The 16,769-nt window shown below is 42.1% G+C and overlaps 1 protein-coding gene across 1 annotated transcript; it reads left to right on the top strand.

Moving 5' to 3' along the window:
* The first annotated feature begins 14,251 nt into the window (after positions 1 to 14,251).
* LOC138895437 (secreted RxLR effector protein 161-like) lies at positions 14,252 to 14,818 on the top strand. The gene is made up of 2 exons (XM_070180124.1): positions 14,252 to 14,508; positions 14,632 to 14,818. Exons 1-2 carry the CDS (start codon positions 14,252 to 14,254, stop codon positions 14,816 to 14,818), a joined length of 444 nt encoding a protein of 147 aa, XP_070036225.1.
* The last annotated feature ends 1,951 nt before the right edge of the window (positions 14,819 to 16,769 follow it).

Raw genomic sequence — 16,769 nt, 5'->3', positions numbered from 1 at the left:
TGATGTTACACCTTAGGGGGAGCCTCCTCATTCTCTTGTTGGTGCTCCTCATCACACACCAGACTATTCTACAAGTCCTACAAATCTTGCAGGTGACCTTCTAGATAATACAACACCTGTTGATACTCATGCGGAGGCTCACCTTGATTCTACCGAAGCTGTTGATGCTGCAGAACCTGTTGCAATAGTTAACTCACCTGGTGTTATGCCTGATCAGGTCAGAAAATCCTCCAGGCCATGTAAGCCTCCCTTATGGATGCAAGGTTATGTGGTGCTAAGGTTGGCAAGTGGGCCGGTCCAGGCCCGGGACCGGCGGGCCAAATGGGCCAGGACCGTTAGGCCCGATTTTAGTGGGCCTGGGCCGGTCTCGTGGGCCGGTCCTATGCTTTGGGCCCGCCAGGGACCGGGACCAGACCAGCCCCTTAGCGGGCCAAACGATCCCAACAGCTATATTTAAAAAAAAAATTATTTTTTTTTAAAATATAGCCATTAGGCTGTCAAAAATAGCTGTTGGGCTATCAAAAATAGCCGTTGGCTATTTATAAAATAGCCATTTAACCCCCAACTTTGTTTTAACCCCAAACTTTTTATAATTACATTTGTTCCCTATTTTCAACTATAAATACCCCCTCATTCTTTTATTTTTCTTACAAAATGATCAATCTATCACAATCTCTCTCTAATTTTCTTCTATAATTGCTACTATTGCTTACTTTATTGTTACTAAGTGTATAATATACAAGCTATATTCAATATATATATATAGCTTTTATATATATATATATACACTATACTATACTATACTATATATACATCGTCATAATACATCATATGAAGCTATTTATTTCAAATAGTTGGAAGGAGCGTAAATATTCAAAATAACAAGGCGGGTCGTTACAATACTATACTATATGTACATCTTATATAGCTTATATACTATACACTTAGTGTGTGTGTGTGTATATATATAAGATGTAGTGCTATATTAAGTCACACAATTGGAGAATATAGTATTTTAAAATAAGTTACCGACCGACTAAAGTAATTGGATACAAATATATATATATATATATACTTTTTAGTAGTAACATGAAAGGACCAAAGTATGATACTTTTTAGCTAGTATAAATATGGAACGATAGAAGATCAAGTTTTAGCTCAACTAAGATTACAGTTTCAACTAATTTCCCACTCTTAGATATATTATCCTCTTTATCGGCTAGCTATACCAGTAGCATAGCTAAATATAATGTCGCTTAAAATCACAGCAGAGAATTTGGCAGCTGGTGACCCTATTAGCCGTATTATATATAGTATAATATGATATAGCCGTATTATATCCTCTTTATCGTATTATACTATATATAATACGACTAATGGGGTCACCAGCTGCCAAATTCTCTGCTGTGATTTTAAGTGACATTATATTTAGCTATGCTACTGGTGTAGCTAGCCGATAAAGAAAAAAATATATCTAAGAGTGGGAAATTAGTTGAAACTGTAATCTGAGTTGAGCTAAAACTTGATCTTCTATCATTCCATATTTATACCAGCTAAAACGTACCATACTTTGGTCCTTTCATGTTACTACTAAAAAGTATATATATACTAAGTATATAGTATATAAGCTATATAAGATGTACATAGAGTATAGTATAGTGTGTGTGTGTGTATATATATATATATATATAAGCTATATTCGATAAGCTATATATACATCTTATATACTTATAGTATAGTATAGTATATATATATATATATATATATATATATATATATATATATATATATATATATATAAGATGTATATATAGTATATCGAATATAACTTATATATATATATATTAAATGTATAATATATAAGCTCTCTCTCTCTCTCTCTCTCTCTCTCTCTCTCTCTCTTTATATATATATATATATATATATATATAAAGCACTGACTTAGATTTTTTTTTAACATCCTTTTGTCTCTAATATCTATTTAATATTTAAAAAAAAATTATGTTGGGCTCACTTAGCCCATTTAGCCCGCGAGCCGGGACCGTTTAGCCCGGTCCCGGTCCCGGGCCGGTCCCTACAAAAAGACCGTTTAGTCCGGGACCGTTTGGCCCGTTTAATTTGGGACTGGCCCGGGATCGGGATCGGGACCGGGACCGGGACTGTTTGGACCGGCTCACTTGACACCCTTATGTGGTGCAATCAAAAACTACTAGGTTCTCTTATCCTATCTCAGCTTATGTGAGTTATTCTCACATTACTCTCTCATACAGTCAGATCATATCAGCTTATTCAACCTGTTTTGAGCCTCAGTCCTTTAGTGAGGCAGCCACTAATCCTCAGTGGGTAGAAGCTATGAAGCTGGAGATTGCAGCCTTAGAGGAAAACAAAACCCGAAGCATAGTTGATTTGCCCCTGGTAAAACACCAATAGGATGCAAATGAATCTTCAAAATCGAGTACAAGGCCTCAGGAGAGGTTGAAAGATACAAGGCCAGACTTATAGCCAAAGGATACAGTCAAAAGGAAGGGCTAGACTACAGTGAAACCTTCTTCCCTGTAGCCAAGATGGTAACAGTTAGGTCCATTGTAGCTCTTGTTGCCTCTCGGTACTGGATGATTTACCAGATGGATGTTCATAACGCATTCCTTAAAGGTGAATTGGTTGAAGAGGTCTACATGCATATTCCACAAGGGTTTGCCAGACAAGGGAAGACTAAGAAGGTATGCAAACTCCACAAGTACTTATATGGTCTTAAACTGCCATGTCCCAATTTCCCCTCCGTATGACGTCGTGACGGCACCTAGTCTTTATGACTAGGTAAGCCTAACATTTTGCGGAATAAATAAAATTAAAACATAAATTTAACAACTAACTGTAGCAATAACACTATAACAGAGTACCATGCCACTTGGCATGTACAATAACCTACTCCTCAATATACTACACATCATTCCCAAAACCAGGAACATTCATGAATCACAAACTACAGGAAGAAAATTTAGTGTTTCTATACATCAGAGTCTATCAAAAGAAAATACAGAAGATAATGGACATAGGGAAGAGTAGAAGGGGATTCCAAGGTCTGCGGACGCGGCAGATATACCTTGAAGTCTCCAAAGTTGTCCCGACTCACTGATAGTGCGGCTGATAAGGAGTACCTAGATCTGCACATGAAAAATATGTGCAGAAGAGTAGCATGGGTACACCACAATCGGTACCCAGTAAGTGCCAAGCCTAACCTCGGTCGAGTAGTGATGAGGTCAGGTCAGGGCCCTACTGGTATATATATAATAACACAAGATAGAATGAAATACCGCAGTAAAATAAACGACTTAAATTTAACAAGAATAAAATCATAGAAGACAACAGCTCAGTACATAGAGATAACAACAGGAGATTTCCCGAGATACAGTCTCGTAATCCCAACATAAATGTGCAGAACAGGGGGATCTCCCAGAATATCGTTCCGTAGTCCCAAAGTAAATATGCAGTACATGGGGATCTCCCGGAATACCGTTCCGTAGTCCCAAAGTAAATATGCAGTTCATGGGGATCTCCCGGAATACCGTTCCGTAGTCCCAAAGTAAATATGCAGTACAGGAGGATCTCCCGGAATACCGTTCCGTAGTCCCAAAGTAAATATACATCCAAACAATAGAATTAGATAGTTACGACACAGAATTCTATAGTTCAGCCTAAGTACCAGTTAAGGAAAGACAGGTAAATTCACTAAACATGCTGCACGTAGTTCAAGTAAACAGTTAAGACAAGTAGGCATGCTATTCTAGTCTAGCCGGATACCACACATGCTGTTGGAACTCAAATAAAAAGGAAATTAGGTTATTACTTAGTAGAAAAATCATTTTTTACCCAATTAGCCCGTGTACGTACTCGTCACCTTACGTACACAATGCTCGTATATCAAAAACAGTAAAAATCCTATAGGGAGTTCTCCCCGACAAAGTTAGGTAAGCCACTTATCTCGAACCAAGCTCAATCAATCAGTAAGAATGCTTTTTCCACGAATATCCGAATCTGAATGGCTCGAATCTAGCCAAAATAATTCGATACAGTCAACAAAAATTATAGGAATCAATTTCATAAGAAAATACTACATTTTTTAATAAAAACCCGAAATTAACTTAAAAATCACCCGTGGGGCTCACGTCCCGGAATCCGACGAAACTCATAAAATCCGATAACCCATTCAATTATGAGTCCAACCATACCATTTTCACTCAAATCCGACTCCGAATCGACACCGAAATCTCAAAAATTTGTTTCTATGAGATTTCTAAAATTTTTTCAAATTTCCGTCTCAAAACACTAATTAAATGGTGAAAACAATGATATATTCGTGTATATTGATCAAATTGTGTATATTCGTTCCATCTCACGTCGGTCCTGCCTCGATCCTGGCCCTCGATCATGGCTTCGATCATGGCCCTTGATCATGACTTCGATCATGGCCCTCGATCCTGGCCCTCGATCATGGCTTCGATCATGGCCCTAGATCATGGCTTCGATCATGGCCCTCGATCCTGGCCTTCGATCATGGCCCTCGATTCTGGCCTTCGATCATGGCCCTCGATCCTGAGCCTTCGATCATGGTCCTCGATCATGGCTTCGATCATGGTCCTCGATCATGGCCTTCGATCATGGCCCTTGATTCTGGCCTTCGATCATGGACCTCGATTCTGAGCCTTCGATCATGGCCCTCGAGCCCGAGCCTTCGATCATGGCCCTCGAGCCCGAGCCTTCGATCATGGCCCTCGATCCTGAGCCTTCGATCGTGGCCCTCGATCCTGAGCCTTGATCCTGGCTTCAATCCTGGCCATCGACCTTGGGCTCGATTTTTGGGCTTCGATCCTGGCCTCGATTTTCTGGGCTTGATTTCCGGGCTTCGATCCTTGGTTTGATTTCTGCATTTCCAGCAGAAGAAAATTGCAGCAGCATTTGCAGCAACTGTTTAAGTCCAACTTTTGATCCGTTAACCATCGGAAACACACCCGAGGCCCTCAAGACCTCAACCAAAAATATCAACAAGTCCTAAAACATTATACGAACTTATTTGAAACCTCAAATCACATCAAATAACGCTAAAATCACAATTCACACCCCAATTCAAGCTTAATGAAACTTAAGAATTTCCAACTTCTACATTCGATGTCGAAACCTATCAAATCAAGTCCGATTGACCTCAAAATTTGCACACAAGTCATAAATGACATAACAGAGTTATGAAAATTTTCGGAACTGGATTCTGACCTCGATATCAAAAAGTTAACTCCTCGGTCAAACTTCCAAACTTAAATTCCTATTTTATCCATTTCAAGCCTATTTGAGCTACAAACCTCCAAAACAGAATCCGGATACGCCCCTAAGCCCAAAATTACCTAACGGATCTAACGAAACTGACATAATTCCATTCCGGAGTTGTCTTCACACAGTTTTGACTACGGTCCAAATCCTAAGGTTTAAACTTTCATTTAGGAACTAAGTGTCCCAAAACACTCCAAAAAAAATCAAAACGAAACCTCCCGGCAAGTCACAATAACATGAATAGATATGGGAGAAGAAGTAAATAGGGGATCGAGGTTATTACTCTCAAAATGACCGGTCGGGTCGTTACATCCTCCCCCTCTTAAAATAATCGTTCGTCCTTGAACGAGCATGGAGACATACCTGAAGTGGTAAAAATATGAGGATAACGGCTGCGCATATCCTGCTCGGTCTCCCAAGTCGTCTCCTCGACCGGATGACCTCTCCACTGAACCTTCACGGAAGCAATGTCCTTTGACCTTAGTTTTCGAACCTGCCTGTCCAAAATAGCCACTGGTTCCTCAACATAAGATAGATTATTGTCCAACTGAACTGAACTGAAGTCTAACATGAGACAGATCGCCGTGATACTTCCGGAGCATGGAAACATGGAACACTAGATGAACTGCAGAGAGACTAGGTGGTAGTTCAAGTCTGTAAGCCACCTCCCCAACTCTCTCAAGAATCTCAAAAGGCCCAATATACCTAGGGCTCAAATTTCCCTTCTTCCCGAACCTCATAACACCTTTCATAGGCAAAACGCCCCCCAAGACCAGCTCACCAACCATGGATGCAACATCGCGAACCTTCCGGTCCGTATAGATCTTCTGTCTGGACTGGGCTGTGCGAAGTCTATCCTGAATCACCTTAACCTTCTCCAAGGCATCTGAACCAAGTCTGTACCCAATAGCCTAGCCTCGCCCGGTTCAAACCAATCCACTGGAGACCGGCACTGCCTACCATACAAGGCCTTATATGAAGCCATCTGAATGCTCGACTGGTAGCTGTTGTTGTAGGCAAACTCCGCAAGTGGCAAGAACTGGTCCCAAGCCCCCCCAAAATCTAACACACAAGCGCGGAGCATATCCTCCAGTATCTGAATAGTGCGCTCGGATTGTCCATCCGTCTTAGGGTGAAATGCTATGCTCAACTCAACCCGAGTACCCAGTTCCTGCTGTACAGCCCTCCAGAACCGTGATGTAAACTGCGTACCCCGATCAGAGATGATAAATACCGGTACGCCATGAAGCCTGCCGATCTCGCAAATGTAAATTCGAGCCAACTGCTCGGAAGAGTAGGTAGTCATCACAAGAATGAAATGAGCCAATTTGGTCAGCCTATACACAATCACCCAAACTGCATCAAACCTCCGTTGAGTCCGTGGGAACCCAACAACGAAATACATAGTGATTCGCTCCCATTTCCACTCCGGAATCTCTAACTTCTGAAGCAATCCACCAGGCCGCTGATTCTCATACTTCACTTGCTGGAAATTTAGGCACCGAGCAACATACTTCACTATGTCTTTCCTCATTCTCCTCCACCAGTAGTGCTGTCTCAAGTCTTGATACATCTTTGCGGCACCCGGATGAATGGAGTACCGCGAGATGTGAGCCTTCTGGAGAATCAACTCATGCAAACTATCTACATTGGGCACACATATCAGGCCATGCATCCTCAGCACACCGTCATCACCAATAGTAACATCTCTAGCATTACCTCACCGAACCCTGTCCTGAAGGACGAGCAGATGGGGTCATCATACTGACGCTCCCTGATACGATCATAAAGAGAAGACCGAGAGACCACATACGCCAATACTCGACTCGGCTCAGAAAATATCCAATCTCACAAACTGGCTGGCTAAGGCCTGAACATCTAACGCCAATGGCCTCTCTGCTGCTGGTAGATATGCTAAACTCCCCAAACTCTCTGCCCGACGACTCAAAGCATCGGCCACCACATTGGCCTTCCCAGGGTGGTACAAAATTATGATATCATAATCCTTAAGCAGCTCCAACCACCTCCTCTGACGCAAATTAAGATCCTTCTGCTTGAACAGATGCTGCAAACTCCGGTGATCAGTGTAAATCTCACAAGGAACACCGTACAAATAATACCGCCAAATCTTCAAGGCATGAACAATAGCTGCTAATTCCAGGTCGTGGACAAGATAGTTCTTTTCATGCACCTTCAACTGTCTGGACGCATAGGCAATCACCCTATCGTCCTGCATCAACACCGCACCGAGACCAATCCGCGATGTATCACAATATACAGTATAAGACCCTGAACCTATAGGCAACACTAATACTGGGCTGTAGTCAAAGCTGTCTTGAGCTTTTGGAAGCTCTCCTCATATTCCTCGGCCCACCTGAACGGAGCACCCTTATGGGTCAATTTGGACATAGGTGCATCAATAGAAGAGAAACCCTCTACAATCGACGGTAATACCCCGCCAAACCAAGAAAACTCCGGATCTCTGTAGCTGAGGACGGTCTGGGCCAACTCTGCACTGCGTCACTCTTCTTTGGGTCTACCTTGATCCCCTCACTAGATACTATATGACCCAAGAATGCCACTGAGTTTAGCCAAAACTCACACTTTAAAATTTTTGCATATAACTTCTTTTCCCTTAAAGTCTGAAGCGCAGTCCTCAGGTGCTGCTCATGATCCTCCCGAGTACGGGAGTACACCAGAATGTCATCAATAAACACAATGACGAATGAGTCAAGATAAGGCCGGAACACACTGTGCATCAAGTGCATAAAAGTTGCGGGGGTATTGGTCAGCACAAAAGACGTAACAAAAAACTCATAGTGACCATACCGAGTCCTGAAAGCAGTCTTTGGGATATCTGGATCCCGAATCTTCAACTGATGATAACTTGAAAGCAAGTCAATCTTGGAAAACACTATGGCACCCTATAACTGATCAAATAGGTCATCAATACGAGGCAAAGGATACTGGTTCTTCACTGTGACTTTGTTCAACTGGCGGTAATCAATACACATCCGCATAGAACCATCCTTCTTCTTCACAAATAAGACAAGAGCACCCCAAGGTGACACTCTGGGCCGAATGAAGCCCTTATCAAGCAACTCCTGTAACTGCTCCTTCAACTCCTTCAATTCAGAAGGAGCCATACGATATGGAGGAATATAGATGGGCTGAGTGCACAACAACAAATCAATGCCAAAATTAATATTTCTGTCAGGTGGCATGTCCGGAAGATCAGCTGGAAACACATCTGGAAGGTCTCTCACTACTGGAACTAACTCAACTGTAGGGGTATCAATACTGATATCTCTCACATAAGCTAGATACACGTCACACCCCTTCTCAACCATTCGTTGAGCTTTAAGAAATGAAATATCTTTGCTGGGAGTATACTCTAAGGTACCTCTCCACTTTAATCGTGGAAAACCTGTCATAACCAGTGTCACGGTCTTAGAGTGACAATCAAGAATAGCATAATGGCACGACAACCAGTCCATGCCCAAGATAACATCAAAATCTACCATGCTGAGCAATAATAAGTCGGCTCTGGTCTCAAAACCACTTAGAGCAATCAAACACGACCGATACACGCGGTCCACAATAAGAGAATCTCCCATAAGAGTAGACACATAAATAGGGGAACTCAAAGAATCCCGCGATACGCCCAAATACGGGGCAAAATAAGAGGACACATAGGAATATTTAGAGCCTGGTCAAATAATACCGACGCATCTCTATGAAAGATTGGAACAATACCTGTAATGACAGAATCAGAAGTGAATGCCTCTGTACGAGTAGGAAGGGTATAATATCTGGCTTGGCCTCCCCCTCTACGGCGACCTCGACCTCCCCGACCTCCACCTCGGGCTGGCTGAACAGGTGGGGTGGCAGCTGGTGCGGTAATCATAGCCTGAGGACCCGGTGGAGCACCCTGTGGCTTAGAAGCCTGTGGAGGTGTACCCCTCCTAAATCTGGGGCAATCCCTTACCATATGGCGAGTGTCGCCACACTCAAAACAAGCTCTGGAAAGGCGTGGCTGCTGTGACTGGCTCTGGCTAGATCTGCTGGACTGGCCGCTAGGAACACCCCATGTAGGAGGCACACTAGATACTGGCGGTGCATAATAAGGCTCCTGGGGCCTAGAAGGGGTTGGGACACCACTGGCGGCTGGAAGAGCTGAATGAACGGGGCGACTCACATAACCCCTACCATGGCAAGATGTTGGGGCACCAGCACCAGAATAAGAACCAGTCTCTCGAGACCTCTTGGTCTCCCTCTCCTCTCTATCCTGGGCAAGCATGCCCTCCATTCTCCTAGCAATACTCACAACCTGCTGATAAGAAATATCCATCTCCAACTCCCTGGCCATACTAATCCGGATACTGGGGTGGAGTCCCTCAATAAACCATCGAACCCTCTATCGAACTGTGGCAACCAAGGCCGGTGCATGTCGGGCCAAATCACTGAAATAGACTGCATACTCTGACACAATCATGTATCCCTGGCGCAATTACTCAAACTTCGCGCGTCATGAGTCCTTGAGGCTCTGAGGGACATACTCTCTCAAAAACATGTCCGAGAACTGAGTCCATGTAAGTGAAACTACCTCATCCGGACTACTTAGCTCATAAGCATGCCACTACTGATAGGCTGCTTCTCTAAGCTAGAATGTAGTAAAAGAAATCCCGCTCGTCTCCGCTATGCCCATAGTACGGAGAATACGATGACGCTCCTCCGGAAAACCCTGAGCATCATCTGTAGCCAATCTGCTGAAGGTAGGTGGGTGGTACTTCTTGTGCCTCTCAAGTCTGAGCTGCTCCACCTCAGAAGATGTTGCCCTAACCTCGGGCTGGCCTGGAGCTACTGGCTGCATTGGTACAATCTCTGGAACCTGGTCGACCTGAACCCACTACTTTGGAGTACCGGCGACGGGAGTTTGTGCTCCTCTCCCGGCCTGAGATGTGGCAGGAGCAAGTGGGATCAATCCAGCCTGAGCTAAGGTGCTGAACATACTTAGAAACTGGGTTAGAGTCTCCCGGAGTGCTAGTGCAAAAATAGGTACCTCACGTGTCTGCCCTCCAGCTGGAGCTACTGGGGTTTCTCTGTAGTAGCTCGTGCGGGTGCCCTGGCTGTACCACGTGAACGTCCTCAGCCTCTACCACGGCCTGGCCTCTCGCGGCTCTAGCAGGGGGCGCGGGTGCCTGGACATTAGATCCGCTTGTACGTATCCTCACCATCTGTGAGAGAATAGAATACAAAAGTTTAGAATTTTTGAAGTCAACAATTTTCGCACGACAAGGAATCAAAGTAGTGAAATTTTCCTAATAGTTCCATAGCCTCCTGAAGATAAGTACAGACGTCTCCGTACCGATCCGCGGGACTCTAATAAACCGGCTTGTGACTCATGACACCTATGAACCTAGAGCTCTAATACCAACTTGTCACATCCCAATTTCCCCTCCGTATGACGTCATGACGGCACCTAGTCTCTATGACTAGGTAAGCCTAGCATTTTGCGGAGTAAATGAAATGAAAACATAAATTTAACAACTAACTGTAGCAATAACACTATAACTGAGTACCATACCACTTGGCATGTACAATAACCAACTCCTCAATATACTACACAACATTCCCAAAACCTGGAACATTCGTAAATCACAAACTACAGGAAGAAAATCTAGTGTTTCTATACATCAGAGTCTATCAAAAGAAAATACAGAAGATAATGGACATGGAGAAGAGTAGAAGGGGACTCCGAGGTCTACGGACGTGGCAAATATACCTTGAAGTCTCCAAAGCTATCCCGACTCACTGATAGTGCGGCTGATAAGGAGTACCTGGATCTGTACACAAAAAACATGTGCAGAAGAGTAGCATGAGTACACCACAATTGGTACCCATTAAGTGGAAAGCCTAACCTCGATCGAGTAGTGACGAGGTCAGGTCAGGGCCCTACTGGTATATATATAATAACACAAGATAGAATGAAATACCACAGTAAAATAAAGACTGAAATTTAATAAGAATGAAATCATAGAAGACAACAGCTCAGTACATAGAGATAACAACAGGAGATTTCCCGAGATACAGTCTCGTAATCCCAACGTAAATGTGCAAAACAGGGGGATCTCCCGGAATACCGTTCCGTAGTCCCAAAGTAAATATGCAGTACAAGGAAATCTCTCGGAATACCGTTCCGTAGTCCCAAAGTAAATATGCTGTACATGAGAATCTTCCGGAATACTGTTCCGTAGTCCCAAAGTAAATATGCAGTACATGGGGATCTCCCGGAATACCGTTCCTTAGTTCCAAAGTAAATATGCAGTACAAGGGGATCTCCCGGAATACCGTTCTGTAGTCCCAAAGTAAATATGCAGCCAAACAATAGAATTCGATAGTTACGACATGAAATTCTACAGTTCAACCTAAGTACCAATTAAGGAAAGACAGGTAAATTCACTAAATATGCTGCACGTAGTTCAAGTGAACAGTTAAGGCAAGTAGGCATGCTATTCTAGTCTAGCCGGATACCACACATGCTGTTGGAACTCAAATAAGAAGGAAATCAAGTTATTACTTAGTAGAAAAATTGTTTTTTTACCCAATTAACCCGTGTACGTACTCGTCACCTCACGTACACAACACTTATATATCAAAAACAGTACAAATCCTACAGGGAATTCCCCCACACAAAGTTAGGCAAGCCACTTATCTCGAACCAAACTCAATCAATCGGTAAGAATGCTTTTTCCATGAATATCCAAATCTGAATGGCTCGAATCTAGCCAAAATAATTCGATACAGTCAACAAAAATTATAGGAATCAATTTCATAAGAAAATACTATATTTTCCAATAAAAATCCAAAATTAACTCAAAAATCACCCGTGGGGCCTACGTTTCGAAATTCGTCGAAACTTACAAAATTCGATAACTCATTCAATTACGAGTCCAACCATACAAGTTTTATTCAAATCCGACTCCGAATCGACACCGAAATCTCAAAAAATCATTTCTATGAGATTTTTAATTTTTTTCTAAATTTTCATCTCAAAACATTAATTAAATGGTGAAAACAATGATATATTCGTGTATATTGACCAAATACGAATTAGAATCACTTACCCCAATATTTTTCCTTGAAAATCTATCAAAAATCCCCTCTCCTCAAGCTCCAATATGTCAAAATGGCAAATGGGACAAAGTCCCCTGTTTTATAATTCTGCCCAGGCAGCCGTCGATCCTGGCCCTCGATCATGGCTTCGATCATGTCCCTCGATCATGGCTTCTATTCTGAGCCTTCGATCGTGGCCCTTGATCATGGCCCTCGATCCTGGCCTTCGATCATGGCCCTCAATTCTGGCCTTCGATCATGGCCCTCGATTTTGAGCCTTCGATCATGGCCCTCGATTCTGAGCCTTCGATCATGGACCTCGATCGTGGCTTCGATCATGGACCTCGATTCTGACCTTTGATCATGGCCCTCAATTATGAACTTCAATCATGGCCCTCGATTCTGAGCCTTCGATCGTGGCCCTCGATCCTGAGCCTTCGATCGTGGCTCTTGATCCTGGCCATCGACCTTGGGCTCGATTTTTGGGCTTCGATCCTGGGCTCGATTTTCTGAGCTCGATTTCCGGGCTTTGATCCTTGGCTCGATTTCTGCATTTCCAGCAAAAGAAAATTGCAACAGCTTTTGCAACAACTGTTTAAGTTCAACTTTTGATCCGTTAACCATCCGAAACTCACACGAGGCCCTCGGGACCTCAACCAAAAACACCAAGTCCTAAAACATCATACGAACTTATTTGAAACCTCAAATCACATCAAACAACACTACAATCACAATTCACACCCCAATTCAAGCTTAATGAAACTTAAGAATTTCCAACTTCTACATTCGATGTCAAAACCTATCAAATCAAGTCCGACTGATCTCAAATTTTATACACAAGTCATAAATGGCATAACGAAGATATGAAAAGTTTCAGAACTACATTCCGACCCCGATATCAAAAAGTCAACTCCTCGTACAAACTTCCAAACTTAAATTCCTATTTTAGCCATTTCAAGCCTATTTGAGCTACAAACTTCCAAAACACAATCCGTACACGCTCCTAAGCCCAAAATCACCTAACAGGGCTAATGGAACTGACGAAATTCTATTCTGGAGTCGTCTTAATATAGTTCCAATTACGGTCTAAATCCTAAGATTTAAACCTCCATTTAGGGACTAAGTGTCCCAAAACACTCCAAAAAAACAAAACGAAACCTCCCGGCATGTCACAATAGCAGGAATAGATACGAAAAGCAGTAAATAGGGGATCAAAGCTATTACTCTCAAAACGACCAGTTGGGTCGTTACATAAACAAGCACCAAAGGCAGTGGAATATGAAGTTAACAGAGGTACTCCTGCAGATGGTGTTTAAACATAGTCACTATGATTATTCATTGTTCATCAGAGGATCCAATAGTGACATAGTTATCATCCTTGTGTATGTGGTTGACCCTGATGATCACAGGGAACAATGATAAGTTACTTTGTGACACCAGAATAGAATTGCAGAAGAAGTTCAAGATGAAGGACTTAGGGGAGCTGGAATTCTTTCTGGGAATTGAATTTGCTAGATCAAAGAAAGGAATCCTTATGTGTCAAAGAAAGTATGCACTAGAGTTGATATCTGAAGCAGGCTTGGGTGGAGCAAAGCCTTCTGGTGCACCATTAGAGTTGAATAAGAAACTCACATCTGTAGAGTATGACAAATGCTTTCAGAATTGCAAACAAGAAGGTGATCAGGAACTCAAGAATCCTAGTTGCTACCAGAGACTTGTGGGAAGGCTGCTGTATCTCACCATGACAAGACCTGATATTGCCTTTGCAGTTCAGGTCTTAAGTCAGTAAATGCACTGTCCCAAGGTGTCACACATGAAAGCTGCTCTTAGAGTAGTGAGATATATCAAAGAAGCACCAGGCTTGGGGTTACTTATGCCTGCAGAAAGTACAAACAAGCTGGCTGCCTACTGTGATTCTGATTGGGGATCTTGTATAGAGTCAAGGAGATCAATTATTGGGTATTTGGTCAAATTTGGAAATGCAGTGGTGTCTTGGAAGGCAAAGAAACAAGTGACTATGTCCAGAAGTTCAGCTGAGGCTGAGTTCAGAAGTATGGCTTCATGTGCAACGTAAGTCACTTGGATGGTAGGGCTGTTCAAGGAACTTGGAGTTAGAATTCAGCAGCCTATAAGTCTGATATGCGATAGCAAGGCTACTATACAAATAGCTGTTAATCTTATCTTCTATGAAAGGACCAAACATATAGACATTGATTGTCATTTTGTTAGGGAGAAAATATGTCAAGGACTGTTGAAGACAGAGTGTGTACATACTAAAGATCAACTAGCAGATTTACTGACAAAGAGCTTGGGGAAGTTTCAACATGATCATTTACTGAACAAGTTAGGAGTAAAGAATGTATATCAACCATCAGTTTGAGGGGGAATGTTGACTGAAGTTAATGAAGCAAGCTGATAAGTTAACCATAGTTAGAAATGTAACTGCAGACTGTAGCTAGAAGTAAGTTAGTTAGTACAGTGTTAGAAGGTAGTTATATTGTAGCTTTATAAATACACAGTACACTCATATACAAATAGACGATTGTATCATTTTCTTCTCAATAACAAATTCTGTTTTCTCTCATCCTCTGAGTGTTGCCTTCTCTTGCATGTCTTCTTCCTCGAGCTCAAACTTCAGATCCATGGCAGCTAACAATATTAATTATTAGGATGAAGTTCAAACGTGCGTATAAATAAATGAAAGTCGACAAGAAAAACGAGAACAAAAGAAAGAAATTAAAGCTAATTAAGGGGTTTGAATATTCAAGCAAGTTGCTCAAGTTTCTGGTTCTCGTGATACAAAGACACACGGTATCTTAATATTAGCTCTGGATTCCGTCTACTGTGTGTAATAATTTGAATAGACTTGGTAATGAGAGTATCCTTAATGATACTCTAGTGAGCAATGATAGTAATATTTTCTAGTTAGCTTAACGTTATCTTTGGCCCAAAATAAAATTAAATTTGACCCAAAATAAAATTAACTCGAATTTCACAGTAACACACACATGAATACAAATTAATATATATGTATAATCGTTGGTATCCCTCTTAAAACCTATTTAATTCCAAATATAAAATCCGTCAATGTTTTCCATAAAGAAATCAGCGAGAACAACTGTAATTACAACTACAGTCAAATTACCTCTCTATAATACCGATATTTATTCCGATATTTTTTGAATGATATAATAAAATACTATTATAAAGGGCATATATTATATATAACATAACATAAAAAAAATCTACGCAGTAAAATATGACTTTGCATGGAGAGAGCATGGATCATGATTTTCACGAAAAGTCAAGAAGTTCGGGGACAACGTGTGCATCTTTTCCATTCTCTAAGGAATAAAGCCATCATTAAATACTGGTAATAACGTTTTTTTTCTAATACTTTCTCCGCATATGTAGGCAATAATGTAATGCAAGTGACTAAAATAAGGTAGTAGAGTATTACGGCAGGATGTCCATCGGAAGATTCTTGGCTTTATATATAAACTCCGGCCTAACAGATCACAACGATCACTGTATGAATGGTAAGCAACCAGAGTGGGATTTTGGGATGAGTTCCGAAGGCAGTACAAACGAGCCTCGAGTCTGAAGGCTGATCGAGGAGATCGGTCCGCAAGGCATTGCTTCGAGGTCAGAAATGCGCTACGCCTACCCTAGAGGTCGAACTCAAGCCAAGACCGAGGGTTCGACCCAATAACGAGCCCGAGCCAGTGCCGAGCTCACAGACAAGAGCCGTTACAACCACACTAAGAGAGAGAATCTTGGCGGGAATCGAGGAAGAGACAAATCATCATGCGTCCTCCACTATATGCTATATTTTATTATAAATGAAGTAGGATCCCTCTATTATAAAGGGGGGAGGGGATCCTTGTAAGCAGGGGACACAGAGAATACACTGTAAAATAAAAGATCACTTCTCATATTGAAATATATCTCCTAATGCTTGTTTATTTTTACCTTATTCATTCTTTTGCTCACTATTCCCATTCTCATAGCCAAGAATACTCATATTTCTATTTCTCTATATTATTTGTATCAAATTGTATCGCATATCCTTAGAACCATACACAAATTTAACGTTATCTGATTTTTCGGGTAAACAGTTTGGCGCCCACCGTGGGGCTAAGGACAACAGTGGTTGTTTGATATAAATTTGCAGTACACACCAGTTTACAACTTCGAATCAGCAATGGCCTTACCTATCGACCACGAAGCCGGCCTTCAAGATGAAACCAACAACTTGGTACCCGGGGCCGGAAGGCCACTTGACGATGGCACTGAGGCTCGAATCGAAGTACCAGAAATTCGAGCCGAAG

The sequence above is a fragment of the Nicotiana tomentosiformis genome, chromosome 7 (genome assembly GCF_000390325.3).
Source record: "Nicotiana tomentosiformis chromosome 7, ASM39032v3, whole genome shotgun sequence".
Lineage (NCBI taxonomy): Eukaryota > Viridiplantae > Streptophyta > Magnoliopsida > Solanales > Solanaceae > Nicotiana > Nicotiana tomentosiformis.
The sequence above is the reverse complement of the archived record's forward strand: the minus strand, read 5'-3'. Positions and strand labels throughout refer to the sequence as shown.

Bases quoted from the DNA above. Each gene is read 5' to 3' on its own strand.
- LOC138895437 (XM_070180124.1), top strand. From the start codon at position 14,252: ATGAAAGCTGCTCTTAGAGTAGTGAGATATATCAAAGAAGCACCAGGC. The intron at 14,509-14,631 runs GTAAGTCACTTG...CTTCTATGAAAG, and splicing joins AGTATGGCTTCATGTGCAAC to GACCAAACATATAGACATTG.